The sequence below is a fragment of the Lissotriton vulgaris genome, chromosome 5 (genome assembly GCF_964263255.1).
Source record: "Lissotriton vulgaris chromosome 5, aLisVul1.2, whole genome shotgun sequence".
In the NCBI taxonomy this organism is placed as follows: domain Eukaryota; kingdom Metazoa; phylum Chordata; class Amphibia; order Caudata; family Salamandridae; genus Lissotriton; species Lissotriton vulgaris.
The window spans coordinates 821528103-821549181 of NC_141693.1; the positions used below are offsets into that span (position 1 = coordinate 821528103).

General features: G+C 44.9%; 1 protein-coding gene across 2 annotated transcripts in view; it reads left to right on the forward strand.

Moving 5' to 3' along the window:
• ZFAND4 (zinc finger AN1-type containing 4) overlaps positions 1 to 21079 on the forward strand; it is a 333346-nt gene that overhangs the window by 43275 nt on the left and 268992 nt on the right. For both annotated transcript variants that reach the window (XM_086922308.1, XM_086922307.1), the window contains exon 2: positions 7858 to 8154. In XM_086922308.1, coding sequence (XP_086778434.1) covers positions 7971 to 8154 — 184 coding nt within the window. In that variant the 5' untranslated portion in view covers positions 7858 to 7970. The remainder of the gene's footprint in view (positions 1 to 7857; positions 8155 to 21079) is intronic.

Sequence of the window (21079 nt, forward strand, 5' to 3'; positions counted from 1 at the left end):
AACACTGTATGTGAAAAGGCTCTGGTCCTACAGCCCTTCACTTGCCAACTGCGCATGATTGCCGAGTGCATCCCCATTCCACCCACTCCTATTCTACCACATCGCCAAGGAACTCCTCTTCCATGCCCCTCCAAGGAACCTCTCCCTGAGGCTCAAGGTGCTAAACTTCCCCACTTAGACGCTTTTGCCCGTCTCTCCAAATCCTTTTTGATGGACTACATTTACAGTACCCCTGCTGGCTCCGATCCCCATCTTCCCCTCCCTCTAGTCCTCTCCCCTAGAACGAGGACACCCAAACTGACCCTGCAACACCCCACGATGGCAGCCCTGTTCTCACCATGCCACCCCTTCCCAGAGTTGGTTCCCGTTGGATCTCCTTGACTTTGACCCAAGGACATTGCTCACCCCATATCTAGTGACTGGACCCAGTGGCAGGAAGTCACTGCTGACCTGCATACCCACCCACGTAAAAGATTTGAAAAGGAGGTTCGGTCTAGGCTTAGGACAGGATGCACCCTCTGACTTTTGAGTACAAAGTGTCAGACACTCTGAAAGTGGATAACCACAATATGAGTATCTTTCTGAAAAAGTTCTCTAAGGAAACTAAAAAGGCATGGATAAAGTCTGGCAGTCTTGCCTGCTGGATGTTAACAGACTGCTAGCAAAGATCCTTTGATGTGGCTGTTGACGGTATAGACACAGGTAGCCCCATTGATGCCGAAATCTTAGCGGGTTGGGGCGAGTGTGCCATTTGCCACGTGGTCTATGCTAACTGTGCCATATTTACGGAGAGCAGGAAGGCAATACTGATGTTTCTAGAAACCTTTTTGAATTAACATCCGCAGAAGCGGACCCTATAGCGAACGCCCTCCACTTTTGCGATCCTTTTAATAAAGGCATGGGCAAATTTTGTCAACCCATGTACAGCCCAAGTAAATGCTCAATCCTCCCTCAAAAGGGTATTCCACTCCAACCTTTTTGACAGGGCCATGCTTTTTTCAAGGTTCTTCTCCTGGCCATGCCTTCATCGGAGATCTCCAGTGTGGGTTTTAGGATTGTCAGAGCTCCTCCTGGCAAGATTACGGCATTGGTTACATCTTCTATCCTTCCCGGTCTGCAGAGTCAGGCATGATAGGAACGGGTTCTGAGCTGGAGGAAAGGAGGAGTTCATCTGTCTATTATAGGTGAACCTGATTTCTCCCTCTCTGGGATCTTTTTTTGGGGGGGGCGAAGGGTGGTCAGATTCACCTGTTTCTTCATAACTAATCAAAAACAACTAAAGAGTATCTTTAACATTAATATACATAAAGCTCAAAAGGAGAAACAGTGAGACGAACCGTCCACCAACCCCCTTCAGTGCCCCATGCAAAATTAATAGCTGTGTCAAAAAAGGTAGTGAAAATACCAAGAGGAAAAAGGAACCCTCAGGCACCCACACTAGGTAGGTAGCCGTTTGTCTTCATCGGGTTCCTGTAGTTAGTGCGTGTAAGGATACAACAAACCAAAAAGGTGCAGATTAAAATGAGTATAGACCACTCCCTCGACCAACACTTTTAATAGAGGGGTGATTCGAACTCAGTTAAAAACAATGTGCTTGAACGGACGAAAAAGAGTTAAGTAAATTTGAACTCCCTGTCCTAAAAATCGGTCGACATGTTTCAGCTTTCTGGTCTTGTTCGACCCAGCATTCCTCAGGACCAGTAAGGTAAAAAGCTCACCCAACGAGGCAGTACACCCCTAAAGTGTTTACTCATGGTGGATGGATGATCAAATGTATAAACGCGTCTTTACCAACTTGTGTTCGCAGTATTGGTAAAAAAACTCAGGTGCGTTACCTCTGTTATATGAGGATTATGGAATCTGCAATGAAACCAATAAACAAAGTTCACAGTGATTCATTATTAGAATATTTCCTCATTTGCAGGTTTTTACCACAGTTAAACTTATGAACTACCCATCACTCACCCTGTGACACAGTCAAACCATGTGTATTTACTTAAAAGCATGTATCTAGCCCCAGCCGTTATGGTGGAGGGATATACAGACTTTGACCACTCTCAACCATCTTGGTGATAGTGGTCTATTTATTGCGTCCCTTATGTTGCTAAGCAATCTCCAGGAGCGTTATTCGTAAATCTTTACTCTAGATCTTGGCTACTCGTTCCTGCCCTAGATCTTCATTAGGTAAAAAAACTAAAAACAAACAGTTTTCCTTCGAGAAAAAATATACAGGTGGGCCATTGGTGTTAATGTCATCCGTATTTACATAGTAAAATCACGCTTGTATAATCGGAAGACTCTGGATTATGCATTATAGTGATTTGCATCTTGAAACTCACTCAGTTAGTTTTCCAATTTCTTCCTAAACATAGGAAAAGACGAACTTTCTCTTTAGGATCTGTTAGGAAAAACAAACAATCGAACTTCAGGTCATTTACATTCTCTCTTTTATCAAGGTTGTATTAGCCTAAATTAGATATTCGAATCGCATATAAAGTTTGCAATAGATGATATTAGACCAGTTTGTTATAAGTTTCCGTAGTGACTTACTTCATCATTCCTAAATAAATATCTCCATGAGTCCATGGTGGAGGAAATCTTCACGTCAGCGTCTAATTAAAAATAACGTGAAAGAAAAGATTTACCCCCATAGAACGGAAACAATTGAGTTTATTTAGTCTGCGCATTGGCTTTTAATAGAGGCTTAGTATTTTTTTGTGAATAAGATTATATATCAGTCGCCACGTGTAGGTCAAAATTATGAAAACAAATGCGCACTGGTGGGTTGCGCCATGTTACTCTATGGCGATTTTATTATTTAGATAATGCTGGTTAATAAACGAACACCAACAAACCAGGCGGGGCGTGTAACTCGAAGTTCCAAAAAAACGTGTAAACACGCTTGCTTTACTCACTAGCTAGCTGACGGCTCCCCACGTCCCCACCTAGTCTTGGCTCATCCACGGCTCGAAAGACAACTCGAACCGCAGTCAAAACATTCTTCTCAACTTCCGCGGTCCTACGTGACCTACGTGCTTAGTTACCACGTGATCAGGTCAGACCGTGGTTGTTGGGAGATTTAAAGCTGCAATGACCTGATTCTCGAAACGTTCACCACAATGTCAAAATCTATGGGTTTCTAAAGCCGTAATTATTTCAGGCCCATAATTTGACAAAAAATGACAAAAAAACGCCTATCTTCATGTGGACATTTTCTATTCACATAAATGTGTGAATTATTTCTCTAAGCACAATCGAAATCATTGGTCTTAAATGAAAGACATCCCGATTGTCAACACGAGAATAAGATGCCGACCTTGCAGCACAATCACTCAAACTTGACAACCTCACCTATGAGAAAAAACTGAAAAAAGGGGAATGCTATATTTACACATTTTTATTCCTTAATAGTGTAAGTCTCGTCCTCATATGTGCATTTATAACAGGAAGCTGGTAAACCCTGTGTTTGTACCCTTTAGATGGCCCCTCCTCAGTAAATATACAGGTACGTCACTCGCAATATTCATAGGCGGCCGGATCTTAACGTCTCATCACTGACCCCCACGGAATATCATCGTTAAGTCTATGGCGATTGGTTGCCAAACGATGTATCCATCTTTGTTCTTTCTCAAATAAAGAACTCTCACTACTGTGTTCCAGGTGTTCTATGATGGTCCAATTCAGATCATTCGGACCATGCCCCTGTTCTAGATAGTGTGCTGTCAATTTGGTTGTATTTCTCTGGCATCTGACATTGCTACGATGTTCTCCTATACGTAGCTTTATTTTTCGTGTAGTCATACCCACGTATCTCAAGAGACATGGGCAGACTATCAAGTAAACCACGTTACTCGTATTGCAATTAGTGTGACTTCTCTGGTGCCAGATTTTTCCTTCTTCTAAGTTGAGGGTTTTAGTTGCCGTGGTCAAATGACAAACACTACATCCACCACATGGGTAATGGCCCACCACTGATGGTAAACCCCAGGTAGTAAGTACATTTGGGTTCGGTGTTGCATTCTTTTTGTTAGGGCGAGTGTGCACTAGTGCATCCTTCAGGCTTTTCTTACGCCTGTAGGAAAAGAGTGGTTTTTGCCACTCAAGGCATTGCTAGTCAGAATTCTCCATTGTTTGTTTATAGTCCGGTTTACTAAATTTGAGATGTTGCTGTATGTTGTTACACAAGTCAACGGTGTTTCAGGTCCTCCTTCTTTTGATTCATCTTCTAATAGGGCTTCACGGTTTTGATTTCTAGCCCGTTTGCAACTTTTCTTTATGATTTTTGCTGGATACCCTCTGTGTGAAAGTTTATCAGTCAAATCCTTTGCCTGCTTCTTGTAGTCTGTGATACTGCTACAGTTCCTACGTATTCGTAGGTACTGACCTAAGGGTAAGTTTTCCCGCAAAGGACGCGGGTGAAAACTCGTAAAATGGAGCAGGTTATTATTACTGGTGGGTTTATAATACGTCTTAGTAGTTAAATGATCACCAGTCCTGGTGATCGTCACATCTAAAAACTCAATGCTTTCTCGACTATGCTGGTGGGTGAACCTCAAATGTGGGTCACAGGTGTTAATCCAATCAAAGAAAGCCAAAAGGCTCTCCTCTGTGCCCTTCCATATTAGCAACACATCATCAATGTACTTCTGCCACAGGATAACATTGAGAGTGTATGGGTTGGTGTTAGCCAGAATATGAGTTTTCTCAAAATTGTAGACATATAGTCCAGCAATACTGGGGGCAAAAGTACTGCCCATAGAAGTACCTGTCTTTTGCAAGAAGATCTGGTCTTGGTACTGGAAATAATAGCTAAGATCAGATGCCTGGGTCTTCCAGACTGTCCAAGGCTATCAGATAGAGTATTATGGGAGACCATCCTATATGGTGCCCCTTTATCCTCTGTCTTTTTCTCTTCCAGATCAATCGGTCATCGACCAGAAGATTCAAAGTAAGTTAGCCAAAGGAGCCATCTCCCTCGCTTCTCACCATACGAGAGGGTTTTGTAGTACCATCTTTTTAGGTCCCAAGCAGGGTGGGAGGGTCACCCGTTGGTTCTCCATCCCAGGGACTTCAGCATCTGGGGTTGTTATCGCCATTTTAACATATCAACGGTTCACAATTTTTGACACATCTAGGAGTCTCCTATCTCTCATGACCGTGGAGAATGGCAAGAATATTTTGTCATTTTTATCTGCTACACAAGAACTCGGTTATTGCAGAAGATCTGCTAGTTTGTTCCAACACAATTGCCGTTTGGAATTCCAGATCTGTGAAAGATTCCAGAGATTGTAGGTTATCCCACCCTGCACCCCCCCCCCCCAATCTTTCAGTGGTTTCAACAGCTATGGGGTCCTTTCCAGGTGGACTTATTTTCTCCCCATCTGAACACCTAGCTTCCCCAGATCTTCTGGTGATGGCCTGATCCTCTGGCCTTGGCAACAAATGTCATCCTTCAAGGGGTTTGTGTATGCCCCCCCCCCTCCCCCATTCTAATGATTTTTTGAGTGGCAACTCAGGCGAGACATCAGAAAGGGAATCCGTTCTCTCTCTGGAGATCTGTCCTGGTTTCCAACTAATGGATCTTTCATTCAGGCTTACAGTGTTGCTCCCTCTAATGTAGGAACTTCTGACTGAACCCTTGGGCAATCCATACCCCCTATTTGTGCAGGGGACTCTTTGCCTCATGACGTGTCATCTTTCAGTAGACGTTGAGGCCTGACAGGCGTTCAAAGCAGGCTGAGTTGTTTTTCACCCAGTCTTGGTCTTCCAACACCCATAATCCCGTGGGGGCATACTTATCCAAGGTAGCAAACTTCTTGTCTTCTCTCACCAAGGATGGTAAGGCTTATCGATCTGATTGCAATTTTCGTTCTGTCTTTTCTGCAAGCCATGTCCCCCTGGGCAGTAAACCCATCGGAGAGCAACCTTTAGTCTGCAGAATTATGCGGGGCATTCAAGTATTGAAACCCCGACATGTCAATTTGTTGCTTATATTCATACAGGGCAGGCCAGAGAACTCCATTTTAATTCGTAAGCAGTTATTGGCCAAACTGGTTACCCATCTGTGTGTCATCTCAGACCATATAATCTTGGACATCAGAGAGCTCAATTTGCAGGTAGAGTGTTTACTCCGGAAGGAGTTTATTTCCAGCTTTCCAGGACCACAGAAACGTTTTGTAAATGTATTTTCTAGCCCAGTTTTCCTGACAATCCACAGTTGTGTGCTATTCAATGCCCAAAAGATAACGAGCTAGAAAACTGGTCGATCACACGTGATCTTTCTGGGTAATTGTTCATTGGTTTACAGAAACCCTTTGGTTTTGGTGGCCTCTGCCGCGTTCAGACATTGGGTTAAATGGTTGCTTGTGGAGCCTGGGGAGGATGTGTCTGTTTGATGCACATTCAGTACGGGGAGCTATGGCATCCAGGTAATTTGTGTTGTAGTCTTGTTTGGAGGACAATATGAGAGCTGCTAATTGATCTTCAGACTCTACATTTTTTTAAATTATAAACTTATTTTAAGTGTTGCATCTGTAGTGGTGAATTAGCTTTAAACAAGCATAATTTGAACCCCCGTTGCTGACATAGAAGGAACATTTTTCAATCATTCACGTCATTAATTTTCTATTCTATCAAGGACACAGAGATGAGGATTATCTTCCCGGAATGTTGATTGATTTATCATTGTATGAGGTTCTCTTGTTGATGATTTTGTGCCCTCCCTATGAAGTTAATTTGTATGGTGTGTGGAGTTTACTTGACTGGTTCAGATCAGAAGCAGAGTTCAGATTATTCAGGGCTAAAGGTCTGAGGTTTTCAGTCAATGAACGATGACTGTGTCGATGTATCTAGGTTTCTGCAGAGGCTATCCCGTTATTGTCCGTTGTTGGAGCATGTTCGTGGGGTTAGCGGATCATCTGCTGTGTTGGACTTATTCGAATGTTTTTTCTTTTATCTGTCCCCGACTAAAATCTAACCTTGTGCAGTCGGACTACTAAAGTTTAGAGTGGGATCTCGACATGTATGTTGTGAACATACATCAACAAAGTCATTGTTCTTTTGGCCCCTTCAATATGGGCCCTTCAGGCAGTACTTAATTGTGAATTTGTTTTGTTATGTTAGAAAACTGGAACATTAAGGGATATTTTGGCCAGAGTAAGGTCAGTTAGGCATCTCACTCGTGGACCAGGCCTTAGTGTTCTTCGGGTGCCAATTCGGTTTCATTTTGGCCTGGTGAGAAGGGGGAAGCTGTGATTAAGAGTGTTTTATCATCGCAGCACCTCCTTCATTCACAACTGAACTCTGTGAATAAAGTGCATTTTCTAATGGCTCCTCGTTTCCTCTCGGAGGAACTTCATGTCTCCCTGTATTTATCCACCTGGAAAAATACATTGTTTTTAGCTAGAGCTGCTAAACTGCTGAGGGGGCACCGAGCACGAGGCATAGCCTGCTTCAGTGGTCAGTAATACTTCATTACACTCTATTCATCTGAATGTATCATGTATGGCACGGCGTTTTTGTTTTAATAATCGGTATGTAACCAAAACCCGAATATGTGTAGCAAAATAAAGTAACTGAAAAAGCCTTGTGGCTATTAGCAGGTTTTTTTAATTTTTTTATGTGAAGTACCTGTAACATGAAATCTTTAGGCAGTGAACAGTGTTTTTACTATATCTTTTTTTGCTGTACGGTGGCAATAACGTGGAATTTGGCGTTTGCACTGTACTAATGTGTGAATATGTGTTTATTGAGTTCAGTTCCTCTAAATAAAATAACATGTTATTGGGCCACAAATATTTTTACCGCTGATAAATTGTTATTTAAGTGTCTTGATCATGTTTTTTTTTATTGTTTTAGGTCTCCCCTTGAAATATGAAAGGCACGTTGCCATTTGCTTTTGTAACTGATCCAGTTGAAACTACGATGCACTTGCTAATGTATCCAAGGAAGAATTTCTAAAAAAATGTGCAATGGATAATAAGAAAGAGCCACCTTACTTCAACGAAGATAACATTGGAACATTTCACTACAAACTTCCTTTTTATGAAACTATGGAGCTTTTTATTGAAACTCTCACAGGAACATGCTTTGAGCTGAGAGTGTCTCCTTTTGAAACTGTGATTTCTGTGAAGGCGAAAATTCAAAGACTGGAAGGTATGGGTTTTCCTTGCATTTCATAATATTTAAGAAATCATTTCTGCTACTGTACCAGAATACATGATTGCCTAAGGAAACGGACCAGGCCCTGGTCCAGACTGACTAGCGAAGCAGGTTGAAAGTAGACGCTCTGAATTTGCCCCGAGTATGTTGTGGTAAATATTTTACCGTATCGTTTTTGCCATATAATTACAAGTACAAGAATAGCTCAATCAAATGAAAGGCAGAGTCCGGGGTGTCTGAGTCTTAAAGGGCTTTAATTCAGAAATGACTCGAGTCAATGGAGATCTGTTCCATCAATACAAGGGTTCGAGCATGCAAGGGAAGATGTCAGGAAAGATGTCAACGATTTATTCACAGTACATGGCATATATAGTAAAATGACACAATAGCACTGCATACAGTAGGCGTGACTAGTGAAATGTATATGATAAGAACACGTGTGCGTAGCGAAAAGGTATGAACATGGGTGTGCACAGAGGCGTGAACTAGAAACGTCACAGAAAAGTGTCATAAGTGGGTGGATGCTTAGTGAATTCATGCAGAGTCAGCTGAAACCTATGGCCTGGATGCGCGCGCAGCTAATATGACGTGTGCTTGACGTGCGTCTGGAGGGAGCTAAGAGTCTGACTTTTAACACTAGTGGAGAAGACATAGGTCTGGCATGTCAGGTCGACCTGTTCCTGAAACATATCTGATATCTTGTGTTTGGAGGATGTTTATACTGGAGGAAAAGGTCTTTCGGGCAGAGGCTATGCTACACTGAATGTATGCGTGTCTAGGTGCAGATGCGCAGAGCCAGAGCCTACCATAGTAACGGAAGCAATGAATTACATGAGGAGGACAGGAAGGCTTCGCCCTTTACTCTGCAGCCTGGGTGCTGTTTCCTTATTTTACTAGACAGGAATGTGTTTTCGAGGAGGCTGAACTGGCTACGCTGATAACTTGAAGGCAAAATACTGTTTTTGGCGGGCAGAGCAGGCCGAGCCGGGCACCGCTCGCTTGGCAGGAAGTGAGGCAGAGGTCAGGGATGCATCTCATCTCCACGTTGCAGCTTTCGGAGACAGAGACGAAAAAGTGGTTCAATGGCAGGAATCAGGGCCTAACTCGGCAGAGCCAGGAAAACGTGAAAGTGCGCCATGTAAAGACGGTGGCACGGCATACTTAGGAACTGAATTATCAATCCATTCATGGTGGATCTGAAAGAGGACATGTTAACGTTGGACGCAAATGTATTTGCGTCTTTAAATTCGGTTACGGAGGGAAGTTACATGCACTTTTAACTCGTACATGGAGACGATGGGGTACTCGTTAGGGGACATAACTTGACCATAAAAATTCCAATTACCTCATTCCCTCCTTGTCCCCTACGGACCCATTAGGATATATCTATTTTCATGAGACCATCTATTTGTTCGTATAACATCATTTGTTCTTCTTTTTTCAATCGGGAATGGGAACGTGCACTTGAGCGGGGAATACAAGATGTGGCGCACAAGCCGCAAATCGCTGGCCCACATTGAAGACATAGACAGCAACTGAATACGACGGCCAATATAATCCCTAGGAATGACAATAGCTTCCATCCCCAGGCTGTTACTACACCCCAGAGCCAACCGGACCAAGTCCAGGAGCCTGGGTTCTGGTGTATCTGATGGGCAATTTCGTGAAGTCTGGTGATGGCCTTATAGACCGAAGGCGCGTTATTAGGTATAAACACGCAACAACTGGATCCGATGACTCTACAAGCTCTGCCCCTATCGGCCAGGATGACCTCAAGGACAAGGCGGTTCTGAAGAACAACAAGTCTCATAGCAGACTGCTCCTCTGTTAAGTTGCCCAAAGCTGAAGTAGTCTCATTCACTACTGCTTCGAGAGTTCTGGTTAATTTGCGTATCAATTTACTATTGGACACTTTGCCTAAGTAGGGAAAGAATCCTTTATTGAAATCTGTATATTTTTCCCATGCGGTTTCAGTATAATCAACTAATGGAAGGTCTCTTTTGTGCCTAACTAGATTGAGGCGGGAATTCCTGTGGTAATCAGGAGGGGCTAGAAAAACAGGAGGCAGTAGGAATGCAATGTAACAGGTACCATCCCAGTCTAGGGGTAAACGTATATAAGCTGTATGACCACAAATGAAATAGGAATGGCGGGAAGCTTTGAATGTAGACTTGCCTTTATCACTGAATTCGATCACAGTAGTGCATTCACTATGACCTAGGTGCACTGAACCATTCTTTCTGACACATAATTCACCTTTGACTGGCAATACTGACATAGATGGCAAGTCTGGTCTAGTTTCTGACTGAACATTTAGAATCATGAGATCATGTGTAAAATTGCCTAATCCATACACTTCGTTTTCTAGGTCGGTCCCTGTCCTTTGGGGAAGACCCTCCTTGTCCGGGAAACATGCCTTATTCAGAACTGTGTTCAGATTTCCCCATACCCAACTGCCCTGGAAAACTATGAAATCAGCATCTACGGAATTAATTAAACTAAACCATGCACCACAGGAACCATTGTGTGTAAACGGGTAAGGGAAGAGGGGCAGAACTCCCTGGTATTTCTGATAGGGAGGGAGTCGGCCACATATCCAACAATTGGTAGCATTGCTGGTCCGATGGAAATGGTGTAGCATACTGATGAATGAATTGTTGCGCAGCGCAAGTCGGTTAGATAGTTCGTGTGGAGGCAGCTCACTAAACGTGTGTTCTGCAGTGTCATTAGAAAAAGAATGTGCAATCGGAAAATACATGTACAACATCAGGCTGATGCCAATTAACGTAAGACTCAGAAAAAACATAATAATCCGGGTGCAGATGCACCTACTACGGAGATTTTTACAGTAACGATTTCTTTTCATGATCTCCTGTCTATCTCTCTCTCTATTTGGATCTAGCTTGTACATTGTCAGAAACTGCCTAACCGCTTCACCCGAGGGGGACTTAAACAATTAAACTGTCTGACTTACTAGACCTTAGTTTTAGTCTGTACTCCTCTTGGGGAGTTTTCTCTCGAAAAGGGAGTTTAATGTCTGTCTTTGGTACGTGAGAGTTCTGGGAGTCAGGGCTTGGCGAAAGTCCATGAAATTTTTTTTTTTTTGTAAATTTTTTTATTTTGCAGACAAAGAAGAATAACAATAAACAAAAGGTACCACATTAGGTGCGTAGATGGTCCCACACAGTGGGAAGCGTGAAAGTAAGATGAGGCAGAGCAGCAAAACAAAAAGCCAGCCGGTATTGTCTACATGTGCTGAGAGTGTCGGCAGTCCCGCATCTATCCCCCAGCATGGGGTAGCTCAGTTAGTGCAGCCGATAAATAGTCCATGATCGCCCCATTCTCCAAGTAAGCCTCATCTCGGCGATGCAACTGTCCCAATGCAGCACCCAGCCCCTCCCCCCAAGAACTCCCCCCCCCCCCCCGACGGCGCCGCTCGCATCCCCCATTCATCCAACAATCACACCCTAGAGCTGAAATAAATGTACATTCCTCAATGACGCCGGGCACACAGCCGAGGGCAAGCCAGCAGAAAGAAAGGACACTAAGGGGCCCCATTCGTGCCTGAAGCTTTTGTAGTTGCCCATAAAGATATCCGCCATTCTCTCGAGACTCAAAAGTCTCCACAATCTAGAGTGCCAAAGGGAAACCGCCGGGGCCTCCTTCCGTTTCCAGGCTGAAGCCAACGTGAGTTTAGCCGCGCCGAGACACAGCCATAGGATCTTTTTGTCGGCCCGCGTTTGGTGTTCAAGGCCGGGGTCTCTCAATCCCAGTAGCACGAACTCAGGGGAGCCGTCGACAGGGTACTGCAGAATGTCCTTAATATGGGACAAGATCTCGATCCAGAAGGGCTTAATGGTCGGGCAATCCCACCAAATGTGGCGGAAGTCCCCCAGGAGGCCGCAACCCCTCCAGCACCTGTCCGTGACCGCCGGGAAGATGCGATGAAGTCGAGCCGGGACCATGTACCTTTGCGTAAGAGTTTTGAAATGCGCCTCCCTCAGGAGTATGGAATGATTAAATTGCGTCATGTCCTTCCAAAGCGCCGACCATTCTACATCAGTGATATCTCTCCCCACCATCTCCTCCCATTGCTCCATGTAGCGCGGTCTGGGGGAAAGGGCCGAGCGGAGCAGCAGCTGGTATAGAAAGGAGACGACCCCCTTCATGGCAGAGGTCTTCAGGAGAAACCATGAAATTTTTTAACGTGACTGGAATGTACCCAGCCCTTCCTCCCCTCTAGCTTTACTGCAGTCCGGGTTGTTAACAAAACAATCTTCGGCTCCTTCCAGCGGGGCTCCAAAGGGCTCGTCCTATCGAAGTTCCGAACAACAACAGTGTCTCCCGGGACCAGTGCATGTGGCTTCACCTCGGAGTTGTCTGGGAAGGCTCCAGCAACCTGTGAACGACAAGATTGTAGTGCAGACATCAAGGAAGCAAGGTAATCTGTCAGCATAGTACTTTCAACATCGGTTATTTTTCTCGGCAGAGGCGTCCCCCACATATTAGGAGGTCTACCGAAGACCACCTCATACGGAGATAGCCCTGTCCTTGAATGGGCTACCATTCTCATATTAAACAGTGCAACGGCAATGCTACTATCCAGTCTACGCCTTTCTCTTTACACACTTTAGCAAGTCGAGTTTTCAGTGTCTGATTGTGGCGCTCCACGAGACCTGCTGCCTCTGGATGCCGGACACAGTGAAACTTCCACTGGTACCCCAATGGGAGTGAGATCTGCTTCATCAGTTCAGAGGAGAATGGCTGACCGTTGTCTGAATACACGACACGGGGCAAACCGTACCGAGGGAAAAACTCACGAACCAGCTGCCTGGCAGTGGTCGGGGCAGTGTAATCTGGGAGGGGATACGCTTCTGTCCATCGGGATAGGGCACATACAACTACGAGGACATACTTAAATCCTCGGCATCTGTCCATCTGGATATAATCCACCTGGAGGACTTCAAAAGGATAGTCAGGAGGATGAAATCCACCTTGCTCTACGGGAATCCCTTTTCCTGGATTGAACTGACAACAGATCATGCAGGTACGCACTTTCTGTTTTGCTGCTGCTCGTAAATGCTTGTTGAACCAGAGGTTCTGTACACTGTCTAACATGGCTTTTTCTCCTAAATGTGCTGGGCTGTGTGCAGTGTTGATGATGACTTGAACCATAGAGTCGGGGAGGAACCATGTGGTTTTTCCCCTCGTCATCCAACCTTGATCTGTCTAGACCCCTCCTTGTTCAGCCCATTTCTTGATTTCGTCTGGAGTAGCATGTGTCTGCATATCAATGACGTCTAATGCGGGGTCCCTGACTGTCATGCTGTGTGTCAGTGATGATACATCAGTCTTTATCATATCAGTCGTCTGTGTATGAGTCTGCGCTGTATATTTCGCTGTCTGATCTGCAAAGTCGTTACCCTGGGAAATCTTATCTGTTACTTTCGTATGTGCCTTACACTTCATGATGGCTATGGCTGTAGGCAAATGTATCGCTTCTAACAGTGCTTGAATGAGGAGACCGTGCTGGATTTTGGCTCCGTGAGAGGTCAGGAAACCTCTCTCTTGCCAGAGGACACCGAAGTCGTGAACGACTCCGAATGCATAACGTGAATCTGTGTATATGTTTACTTTCTTGTTCTTGGCTAGTATACAGGCTTGGGTCAGAGCAATGAGCTCTGCTGCTTGGGCTGACAGGGTGTCAATGCGATGTGTTTCTACGACTTCAGTTTCAGTGGTCACTGCATATGCGGCCACTAGCTCTCCTGTACTTGTTCTCATACATGAACCATCCACATAAAGTGTCAGGTCTGGATCGGGTAGTGCGACATCTGTCAAGTCTTGTCTGGGTTTCGTAACCGTGTCGACTACATCTACGCAGTCATGTGGAGTAGGATCTGTTGTGCTCGAAGGTAAAAGTGTAGCAGGATTCAGTGTATTACAACGTCTGATTTCTATGTGTGGCTGGAATAACGTCAATTCATAACCTGTCAGTCGTGCTATGGTCAAGTGTTGGGTCTGTGTTCTGTTTAGGAGAACTTCCACAGAGTTTGGGACTTGTACTGTCATTTGGTGTCCCAATACAATGGAATCACTTTGTCTGATTGCTAGAGCTGTTGCTGCAACTGATTTCAAGCACGCAGGCAAGGCCTGGGCTACTGGGTCTAATGTGCTCGAAAAATAAGCACACGGTCTGTGTTTGTCTGCTTGGAGCTGCGTGAGAACCGACAACGCTGTGCCATCGCGTTCTGTGACAAAAAGTGTAAAAGGTTTGCTGTAACATGGTGTCTCTAAAACAGGTGCTTGACATAAGGCTTTCTTTAATTCGTCAAAAGCTTGTGTTTGTTCCTGAGTCCAAGGGAGGACAGTCGAAGACGCTGCCTCCTGTGTTGTCAACTGTATGAGTGGTTTGGCTAGAAATGCATACTGGGGAATCCATTGTCTGCAATAAGAAGTGAGTCCAATAAAGGCTCGTACTTCTTTCTGTGTCTTGGGTTGTGGAAGATGTGCAATTAACTGTATACGATCTGGTGTTAGCTGTCTCCCCTCTTTGGACAGCAAGTGCCCAAGGTACACAACTTGCTGGGCACAGAATTGCAGCTTCGAAGGAGACACCTTGTGTCCCTTGTCAGCCAAAAACAACAAAACTGTCAGTGAGGCTTGTTCACATTCTGGTTCGCTTCGGGCGGTGATCAGTAGATCATCGACGTACTGCAATAGGGCAGTAGTGGGAGGCATGTGAATATCGTCAAGTTGTCGTTTCAATGCTTGGCTGTAGATGCTGGGGCTTTCTGTGAATCCTTGAGGTGCGCGTGCAAATTTGAAGCTTCGGCCATTTAAACAGAATCCGAAAAGATACTGGCTTTCTGGATCAATGGGGACACTAAAGAAGGCGTTCTTCAGATCGATTACAGTAAAGAACGTCGCCTCTGAATCAATAGCTGTCAATAACGAAGAGATATCCGGGACCACAGGGTACTGTGGTACCACGCATTTATTCAATTCGCGTAAATCAATAATCAGTCGATAGACCGGAGGTGCATTTGGATCAGTACGTTTAAGAATCGGAATGATAGGAGAATTACAAACATTGGAGTCGGTTTCTACAACCACTCCTTGTGAAATGAGCTCGTCAATGATTTTCAGTAAAGCCACTACAGCATCTGGTGGTAACTTGTATTGTCGAATACGTGGTAGGATAACTCCTGGCTTGAGTGTAACACGGTACGGTGTAATGTGCATACAACCTACATCAGTAGGGCCTGTCGCCCATAAATGTGCAGGAACATTCTGCAACCTGGGATCAAAATCTCTCAACACATAATGGCCCTTGAAGTCACGAAGGAATAGCCTGACTCCTTCCGGAGAACAACAAATTACAGCTCCTAGAGCTTTCAGGGTTTTTATACCAAGCAAGTTTTCTGGACATGATTTCGTGAGCAATAAATCAGTAGTTCGGGACAATGGACCAACTGCAAGGGGTACTGGTTTTGATACTTCATTAACAATAGGCTTTCCTGAAAATCCAAGGGAAACATTCTGTGAGCCTGAGAGGGGTGCCCCTGGAACCTCTTCGTGACTGATGGTTGTTCTGCTTGCCCCTGTGTCAATCAAAAACTTTCTATCTTTCCCTAACACCTGGCTATGTACATAAGGACCGTCTTGATCTACAGGGACCTCAATAAGGGGCAAGCCAACCTCCCTCTCTAGGCTGTTTCATGTGTATTGCTGATAATCGGGGTAATCGGATTGGGCATACTGGTACATCTGCTGTGTGACATGCTGAGTCGCGGCAATGGGTTGGGGCTGTGGTACCGCTACGGTCTGCTGTGGAACATGCATAGGTTGTACATTTTGTGGAACATGCTGCTGGACCTGATCCTGTCTGGGCGGACGTGGTCTCTCTTTGGTTTTGCCTGTAGCGATATTGTGTTTCAGAACTGTGCAATCGTTTACATAGTGACCTGGCTGTTTACAATAGTTGCATGTCCCTTTAACGGGAGCCGCTGAATTATTTGAATGTGTCGCGCCCTTTTTCTGACCATCTGCTGGGACTGACTGAGCAACTAACATTTTCATTTTTGTGTCCTTCATACGTCTCTGTTCGTGATCATGTTCCTCTCTAATTCTGTTCTGGTGATATTGTAACATCTGTAACATTTGGGAAGGCGAATTAGCTTGCCATGTGCTCTCAACTTTCAGTACACGGTTCTTAACCTGGGGCAAAGAATTTTCGACCAATTTAGATAGAAAAAGGTGTGGATATGACTCGCTGCTTGATTTCAGGCCACTATTAATAGTAAAACATTTCTCAAATCGGGAATAAAAATCACTAGTGTCTTCATCGGGTTTCTGTTTGCAGGCTGAGATCGCATCCCAGTCCTCCTTTTTAGTTGCTAACAATCTCGGCAAAACCTGTACTAACAATCCTGGTAATGCTTTAGTTTTGTCCCCAAGACCTAAACCTGGGGTTCGACCAGTTTCTTCGGTTTCTAATTCAGCCCAAACAATCTTTTTGTCTCCCACCTCCCAATCTTTTTCTTTGAGTTTCTCGTAAATACCGGCAGGCAATAACACTTTCAATATTTTCATAATGTCGGGATAGGTGTAATCCCCCATAAGTAACATGTCCTTTAATTCACGGTGAAAACCTGCGGGGTCTTTATCATGACTGGGCACTATTTTCTTCATTTCTAATAATTCCATTTTAGTTATAGGCGTGTAAACGAACACACGTTCAAGGGTATTATCATCTTTCCTGACTGGATGTACTTCACGTAAAGGATTCTGTTTGTCAAAGTTATATGATTGCCTTACAGGTGGTGGAACAGAAACAAGATGTTGAGTCAAGAACGTTCTATATTTGTGACGTTGTTCTAAAATCGTTTCAATTAGATCGGTACCTAGACCTCTCCATCGTCTCAGGAGTAAGTCTTGCAATAAACCATATAACGGACCTGGATCAGATGCTTGGTTTTCGTACTGTATAATAAGGTGTTGTGTCATGTATATACCAGCTAGTCGCTGTTCTTCTGGAGTAAGACTTAAAAACGTTTGCACTACTGAATCGTCTTTATATATACTGTCATCCCCGGCCCACTGTACTGCGGACCGGGCTAGTTCCTGATCACGTAGGGTATTGAGTTCTTGATAACCTATCCTTTCTTTTAGTACTTTGTCAGTCGTCTGGAATACATGCTCAAGGGTACATCGCTCTGGTATCGGACAAAGGTAACGTTTCTTGGGTTTGAACGTTTCTTGTTTACGAATGGGTCTGTCGAAGGGCCTATCAAAAGGATACGGTCTAGGGAGTTTCTCCCTACCTACATATGCTATCATTTTTCTATCTGTCTGTTGTGATGTTTCTGCTAGATTCTCTGATTCATCCTCCTCCTGCGAGGAGGTTGGGTCGTCTGACTCGAGTGGCTCTTCAGGTTCTCGACGGGCATGTATATCTATTATTTCTTTACGGATCTTTCTAACCATAGCATGTACACATTTCTCTTTATCATGTTTACCCTCAGAAATATTCTGGCTCCATTTGTTCAATCTCTTCATCTCATCTTGTGGAAAACCTGCCTGATCTTGTTCCCTTATTAAACAATTAACCAGAAAGCGCATGATTAAACCTTTGTTCTCAACTTTCTGACGTGACATGGCGTCACCAACAGACTCCGGTCTTTCTCCTGTTCTAATAAAATGATACATATTGTCTAGATGTTCTGGCATTTCTGGCAGTAAAACTAAATAATCGGTAACACGTCTTAAACGTAGGGATGCTAACAACATGGGTCCTGTTCTACCAGGCACTGGATCATATCTGCAATCATTAAGCTGTTCTTGAAGTTTTTCAGCTGGAGCTCCTTTAGGTGTTCGTGACATTGCGAGATCTCTCATTGTTATACGTTGTAACTGTGGCGGGGTACGGAAACCTCCTCTAGCACCTCCTGTGGCGGAGGCTTGAGCATAACCTGACTGTAGAGTCGGTATTTGTAACGGGACTGGACCCTGGGCAAAATGATTAAGTGGATGAATACCACCAGGGAAAACTACCGGGGAAGTGACAACAGGTGCAGGAGGTGGTGCGGGAACAGGTGGAGGATGTGGAGCAGGATGTGGTGCGGGCGGAGTTTGCTGTTGCGGACCTGGGGGTAGATGATCGTGGGGTAGGTTAACGTCAGCAGGTGCAGGTGGTACGGGTACATGGGCAGGTGCATTAGTATATGCGGGAGCTACATCGTCTAAATAGGAAGAAAGGAAAATGTCTGCTGCGGTCTTATGACGTGATTTAGTCGGAACCAATGGAGGGGGCAGGTCCTTCGGTATTTCCGGGGTCGCCTTGGGCAAGCCCTCGGCCAGAACTGGGTACAGTCCTGTCATAATGGCATTACTCTGTCTGTCGTGTTGTTCCATTCTAACTCGTTCTCCTTCTTCTATTAGTTCTTTTTCTTTGGCTTTTTCGGAATCCTCTCTACTTTTCTCTACTTTTCTGAGTGCTTTCTCTGTCCGTCTATGTGATTCTTTACGCCACAACTCAATGGCATCTTTCTGTGACTGTCTAGCTTTCTTCTTCCACAACGCTTCTTCTACTCTCATGATGCACTCGGCATCCCATGTCCCTGTAACGGGCCATCTCTGATTTTCTGCTAAATCTTTCGTGTATTCCACCCACAAGTCTAGATATAATATGGCATCTAAGCCGTGCTTGTGGTACATAAAATGACCAGGAGTGTCCCTGGGTGGGATGGGAACAGCTTCCTCAAGTATCCCTTTTCTAGTTCCTATCTGTCGTAATTTCGAGAATAAAGGCATTGCTGCCTCCAAAATGGACACGAAAACAATGAACACAATATAATATGCAAACAGTCACTCATACCACGACATTAAACACATTGAAACATTTCGAACATAAATTGACAACCCACTAATTCTATAACGAGAACAAAATTGAACCGTTGAATACACGAAGTACTTGATATACTGCTAAACAGTACAGATACACTGCTAAAACAGTGCAGACCGGGTCTGTGTACCCAAACCCGTCTTGACCGGATACAAATCAATGCACCCGTCTTGATGCGTCCCCAGCAACGGTACTCACCGGGAAGCACGGAACGGAAGGCCTCGGAAACTCGACTGGACTGGACTGACGTCACCGCTTCTGCTGCGCACTACGCATGCGCCTCTGCACTACAGGTGGGCCTCTCGACACCTCGGACGCTGCTCTCTCGGCTGGGCTCTGGTCGGGATCCTCCGCACTCCTCACCGCCTCGTCTGGATGTCGATCGCAGTCTCCGTCACCTCCGTGGGCCTGAGGGAGATACAGGATATCCTGCGGAAGCGCTTGGGGTCCGTCACGGCCGAGGCAGGGGGCTAGGCCTGCGACGCATCTCCGGCGCGTGGGGTGGGGGAGGGGTCCCTGTTCGGGCGCCAAATTATGTGGTAAATATTTTACCGTATCGTTTTTGCCATATAATTACAAGTACAAGAATAGCTCAATCAAATGAAAGGCAGAGTCCGGGGTGCCTGAGTCTTAAAGGGCTTTAATTCAGAAATGACTCGAGTCAATGGAGATCTGTTCCATCAATACAAGGGTTCGAGCATGCAAGGGAAGATGTCAGGAAAGATGTCAACGATTTATTCACAGTACATGGCATATATAGTAAAATGACACAATAGCACTGCATACAGTAGGCGTGACTAGTGAAATGTATATGATAAGAACACGTGTGCGTAGCGAAAAGGTGTGAACATGGGTGTGCACAGAGGCGTGAACTAGAAACGTCACAGAAAAGTGTCATAAGTGGGTGGATGCTTAGTGAATTCATGCAGAGTCAGCTGAAACCTATGGCCTGGATGCGCGCGCAGCTAATATGACGTGTGCTTGACGTGCGTCTGGAGGGAGCTAAGAGTCTGACTTTTAACACTAGTGGAGAAGACCTAGGTCTGGCATGTCAGGTCGACCTGTTCCTGAAACATATCTGATATCTTGTGTTTGGAGGATGTTTATACTGGAGGAAAAGGTCTTTCGGGCAGAGGCTATGCTACACTGAATGTATGTGTGTCTAGGTGCAGATGCGCAGAGCCAGGGCCTACCATAGTAACGGAAGCAATGAATTACATGAGGAGGACAGGAAGGCTTCGCCCTTTACTCTGCAGCCTGGGTGCTGTTTCCTTATTTTACTAGACAGGAATGTGTTTTCGAGGAGGCTGAACTGGCTACGCTGATATCTTGAAGGCAAAATACTGTTTTTGGCGGGCAGAGCAGGCCGAGCCGGGCACCGCTCGCTTGGCAGGAAGTGAGGCAGAGGTCAGGGATGCATCTCATCTCCACGTTGCAGCTTTCGGAGACAGAGACGAAAAAGTGGTTCAATGGCAGGAATCAGGGCCTAACTCGGCAGAGCCAGGAAAACGTGAAAGTGCACCATGTAAAGACGGTGGCACGGCATACTTAGGAACTGAATTATCAATCCATTCATGGTGGATCTGAAAGAGGACATGTTAACGTTGGACGCAAATGTATTTGCGTCTTTAAATTCGGTTGCGGAGGGAAGTTACATGCACTTTTAACTCGTACATGGAGACGATGGGGTACTCGTTAGGGGACATAACTTGACCATAAAAATTCCAATTACCTCAATGTGGGAGGTAATGTGAACCACACAGTGAACTATATTCTTTGGGTCCCACCTACGTCATGCGGTTGCGTGTTTTGATTTGAAGAATGAGTGGGAGAAGTGACTGTTGCAGGATATGCCCTCTCTGGATTTGTTTCAATACAACCTCAAGACAGAATATTATGGACGCTTACATGTATGAATTATGGCTGGGAGGCTACGTATGGGAAGAGTGGCCAAAGTAGTAGGATTAAAATAAAACATACGCATTCTGTTCTTTGTATGCCTTTTGCTGATCA